The sequence below is a fragment of the Etheostoma spectabile genome, chromosome 8 (assembly GCF_008692095.1).
Source record: "Etheostoma spectabile isolate EspeVRDwgs_2016 chromosome 8, UIUC_Espe_1.0, whole genome shotgun sequence".
In the NCBI taxonomy this organism is placed as follows: Eukaryota; Metazoa; Chordata; class Actinopteri; order Perciformes; family Percidae; genus Etheostoma; species Etheostoma spectabile.
The window spans coordinates 18,911,152-18,916,535 of NC_045740.1; the positions used below are offsets into that span (position 1 = coordinate 18,911,152).

Below are 5,384 nucleotides of genomic sequence, written 5' to 3' on the forward strand. Positions count from 1 at the left end.
TAAAAAGAGGAATAAAAAAAATCATATTTTGGAAATTGATCTTAATGCCTTAATTAAAAAGAAAGGAAAATCCAACCTTTAAGGACACCAATTTTCTTTGTGAATGAACAATTAAAATACAGCTGGCATAAGTATACACACTCCTATGTTAAATTCCCATAGAGGCCCATTTTTATTTTTAAAGGCCAGTTATTTCATGGATCAGGATACTATGCATCCTGATACAGTTCCCTTGGCCTTTGGAATTAAAATACCCCCCCCCCCCATCATCACATACCCTCACCATACATAGAGATCGGCATGGTGTTATTTCAGTCAGACTAATAAACTGGTTTGATTTGCATTGAAGATGATCTTATGAAAGTTCCCCATGTCGATCCTTGTATGGTGTAGGTATGAGATGATGGGGGGGCGAGGGGGGGGGGGGTATTTTAATTCCAAAGGCCAAGGGAACTTTATCAGGATGCATAGTATCCTGATCCATGTAATAACTGGCCTTTAAAAATAAAAATCTGCCTCTATGGGAATTTAACATAGGGGGGTGTAAACTTATTAGCACCACTGTATATGGGAAAAGTAACTACATTTACATACTGTGAATCGTTTTTGAATCAAAAATCAATATTGAATCGTGACATTCTCTGAATCGTACACCCCTATAAGTTCAGTGTGTGACGAGGGATGTCCTGATCCCAATCACGCCTTGGGGTTAAAGCCGATTTTGTCATTTTTTAACTGATGGTGGATCTGCATTTACCCCGTTTCCCTTACCCCGATCATGTTCATCAGCCTGTACTGATCCCCGCCTTTCATCGCACACGCCCTGCGCCATAAACGCACCGTCAGACTGCCTGGGTGCCGGCACTTTAAGCCAATATCAGTCACCAGTGTCTGTCCAGGGAGCCAGTCTCGTAGCCATCTTGAAATGACCAATAAAGTAAGTAAATTTTGTTTTTGTTTCCCACAGCAGTGGTACACGGGCTCCATGAAGGCGGTGTGTGTTTGGCTGACGGACAGACTGGACCTGCAGCTGCACACGTACCAGCTGAAAACACTCATCAGGATTGTGAAGGTAAGAAAATACAAGACCAAAACTTCTGTCAAGAAAATTAAACATATGTTAGTGTTGAAATGCACATTTCCACAAAAAGAAGGACTTTGTCACTAAGAGCCGGCAGATTACCTTTACCGACCAAAATCCTTTTCTTCGCTGTTTGAAAAGAGCGGCAGTGAATGAGCCTCAGACCAGCTACACTGAATTAAAAAAAAATGTTGTTGGTTTATTCATGTAAAAGCAGTCAGAACTGACATTGAAGAAGAAGAAGAAGGAAAAAAAACATAAAGACAAATTACATCCAAAGTGTCCTTGAAAGCAGCAGCAGCAGCGGTGTGAAGAGGCGGCGAGACACCAACGAGAAAACTGCTCAACTCTCCTGCACGCCGCTTTTGTCTTTTCATAGTTTGCTAATGCACGTGTGGCGGGGGTTTAACTTGAAAGCAAAGAGACAAGGAATTCAAATGGCTTCTGAATGAAGGTAAACAAAAAAAACCCCCACCTCAGACGCCTCAGTCTGCCTTCTCGGCCCGACACATAAAAGACTCGCTCCGGCCTTGAGCCTCAGTCTTCGCCGCTTTTGTCCTTCCAACGCAGCGAATGGTAGCCGCTTACATTCCTAAGATGCTCTCTGTTTGCCCCCCCCCCCCCCCCCCCCCTCCACCCTCCCCCTCCCACCCACAACAGAAGACCTACCGGGAACTTCCGGCTGCAGGGCGTCCTGGACGTCACGCTGAACAACAGAGCTACGAGACGGGTACAACCGGCTGACGGTGGAGGAGGCCAACCGCCGCCGTGAAGGCGGGCGACGGCCTCATGCCTCAGCATGAGGGACATGCCCCCTAAACGCCCCCCGAAGGACGCTGAACACCATCCCCCCCCCCCCCCGCACCACATCTCCCCACTCGATCAGCGTCCTCTCTGACAGATCAGGACCTTCCGTCACAGTGTGAGTTGCGATGCAGATCAGGGGGTCTTCAACGGAAAGAGTCCTTCACTGAAAGAGAGCTGGAGCAGGGACCCCCTACTACATGTGTCGTATCAGATGAATTTGCATTTTAAACTGGGCCTACAATAACATGTATGGCGGCCTAAAGCCTTTAGATATACCTTTTTTGTGCATAGCATAGCATAAATCCCTAGGATGCACTACCTTAGTGATTGCCTTACAGATAGGCCTGTTAGCTTAAGTGTTTCTTATTTCACATTTATTTATATTTGCTAATAATATTCTAAATTCATATCAAGACATTTTCTTTTCTGGAAAGACAATTATTTTTTTATTGCAGTAATGTTACGTGTCCATGTAGGCGGTTTTTTTTCACGGCAGGTGAACGCCCCGACTTCCCGGCGTTGGAAATCCGATGTCATTTGACGAAAATACTTCACGGAAATGTGTTTAATGTGAGAAATGGGCCGTGCGGCTGAATCTCTTGATTTCCAATCGACAGCGATCAGTGTGAAAGATTTTCGTCAGTTTTTAAGAGGCGTCAAGCCGAGCCGGCCGCTCCTCATTTGCATGAAGTTGCCTGGATTTAACTTTATGCAAATGAGGAGCAGGGGAGACTCAACACCCCCCCCCCCCCCCCCCCCCCCTCACTAAACTCCTTGTGATGCTACTAGAATGCGTTGACGGTTAGCCCCATAGAAATGAATGGGAAGTAGGGCAGCACGATATATATGCGATAACGTTATAAAATATTGCGATAACAATATTAAATAAACAGATATTAACGTGTACTCAGTTGTGCATTTCTGCTGATTTCAGTATTGTGCGAATCTACAACAAATTGCTAGTTAGTTTAACATTTGTGCATTGGACTGAATATAAAAGGCACCACTAGAAAGACTGACAGCAGCATTTTAAAGTGCAGTTTTCTGCTGATATTTTCTGATAAGTTTCCTTCGTGATGTGTGTATTGCTCGTGGGCACGTACACCCCTGTGATCTCCGTTTGTAGGATGAAGAGAGGTCAAGTTGTGTCAGTATCATCGTGACTCAAGGTCACTGTCACGTAGTAGACGAGGCGCTCAGGCAGGAGGTGCAACCCCCCACCCCATCCTCCCACCTCCTCCCTGCCTCACGCTCATACGCCCGGACACGGCTGTACACAGCGTGTGAAAACGTGCACGGTGGGAAGTACGACAAACTGGAAGGCATGTGCCTTGTGATTGGCCACTGGACGGTGCCGGACAAAAAACTCATCATCCCAAGACTCCACTCTCTTCACCTGCAGGACAGGAAGACCCCCCCCCACACAGAGCCATAATCTGATTTCCCATGTATTTTGTACAGTCGACGTCAGTGATTGCCGGTCAGTGACGACTTCTTCCATGTTGTTTTTTCACTCCAACCGTTTATTAGACTAATTGTTCAGAAAAGGCTCCGCGCAGCTCCCCCACCCCACACACCCAAACACAACCACACCACACACCACACACACACACACCCACACAACACACCACACACACACATCACACCCACTAAACATTACACACAGCACACGACAACAAACCACAACACACAGAGATTCTGAGCAGTCTTTTTTCAAACCAATTAGCGAGACAGGACCAAATCACATAAAGTATTTCTTCTGATTTGACAGGGTAGCTTTAGAAGTTACTTTTTGTTTTTACTTCATACTTTTTATTTAATTGGTTTTATCTTTTTAATTTACCACATTATTTTGGGTTAAATGTAAGAGGAAATATTCGCAAGCCCACAGAACCATTTGGCCTCCATTAGGGATTGATTACCTTGCAATTTCAGGGGAATTTACACCGTAGAGAGTAGGATGGAAACGGCAAGGAAGTGGGTGGTCGGGGGGGGGGAGGGTGAATGGGTAATTAAAAACACAGGACTTTCACCCAGGAGGAAGGGGATAAATCAAAACGTAGCTGTAGTCTCGCGATAAAGCCAAGTGGCATGGGTGTGCTTGTGTAGTGGTGGGTGGCGGTGAGTGTTGGTTTGTGTCGTGTGTGTGCTGTGTGTGGGGTGTGTGTGTGTGTGTGTGTGTGTGTGTGTGTGTGTGTGTGTGTGTGTATGTGTGTAAGTCGCTATATGTAGCGTAGACATACACACAGATAGCTCATAATGCGTACAGATAACACGCCACTTGGCTTAAGATAGTCGGCGTGTGTGTTTACGCCAAGTCCTGATGTCACGTTGCCATGGTAATGAACTGTTGCGGCACCGCTGTAGTTTCTGAGCCTCCTGTAGCTCCACGTGTCCCCACTGCTGAACCCGGTCCGATGAGGATTATGAGTAGTCAACGAAACCAGTAATCTTTATATGGAACCAATACGCGTTTACAGTAAAAATTCAAATCTTTAAATTGGTATTTGGCACGTTTTTAAACTCCAACACAAAAGTTTGTTTGAATGCTTTAAGCAATGATTCAATAAATTAGAAACTTTCAATATATTACGCAAAGTTTTAACACGCTTTCAGGTACTTTGTCAGTGTTGCTGCTGACAGAGCCGTAGTGGAGCCAAAGTACTATTACTATTTAAAACTTTATTGGTAATGAGTTAAATAAAACACAGGTAATGGCCGAATATCCACCACAATAATCGGCCAGGCCGATCCCAAGTTGAAACGCTCTAACATCGGGGAGTAATTGTTCTAAATCACCACTACACGTTGCTGTAGTTGCTTTATCTCTGTCTGTTGTGATGTTAACTGTTGTGAAGAAAACTATTTGAGCTGTAGAGTGAAATGGTCCGTGCCGCCTGATGTGCATCATATCCAACATTGATCAAAAGTCTCAGAAACGTGCCTGGAAAATCCTTCTTTTTCAGGAGAACGTAGATCTGTTTTTAACCTGATTGGTGTTTAATCTGAGCAGCTGTGAGCGTCTCTTCACTGCTGTCCATGCATTCACTGCCGTCTGTTTCAACCGATCTCATGAACGGATTCATACGAGTATCGATCGAAAATGTATGCACACAAATTAGAATGATATCCTAGGAAATTAGACGACCATCAGGCTGGTTGGCTGCACTTTATACCGACAATAGTTGCTCTGAGTCGGCTACAGAGCTCCGCAAACTGTCGGTTGTATCAGAGGACATTACAGTTAAGTTTAGGTCAGAAGACGTGAGCGTGATGCGGTGACGACAGTTATGTTAAGGCACCAAAATGACTAGTTAACCCTTGTGTTGTCCTCGGGTCAAATTTGACCTGTTTCTTTTTATATTTAATATCAGGAACTTGGCTTTCTTTCAACCAAATTGCCTAAAAATAAATGGATGCCATACAACGTTCTTCAGGTAAAATGAATGATCACTTTCAATGAACTTTGTTTGTTTTGTGGATTTTTATGGCATTA

The 5,384-nt window shown here is 44.6% G+C and overlaps 1 protein-coding gene across 1 annotated transcript in view; it reads left to right on the forward strand.

The window, feature by feature from the left end:
• cadps2 (Ca++-dependent secretion activator 2) overlaps positions 1–1,884 on the forward strand; it is a 294,438-nt gene extending 292,554 nt beyond the window's left edge. Inside the window, 4 exon segments of the mRNA XM_032522241.1 lie at positions 968–1,072; positions 1,742–1,756; positions 1,758–1,813; positions 1,815–1,884. Coding sequence (XP_032378132.1) covers positions 968–1,072; positions 1,742–1,756; positions 1,758–1,813; positions 1,815–1,884 — 246 coding nt within the window.
• The last annotated feature ends 3,500 nt before the right edge of the window (positions 1,885–5,384 follow it).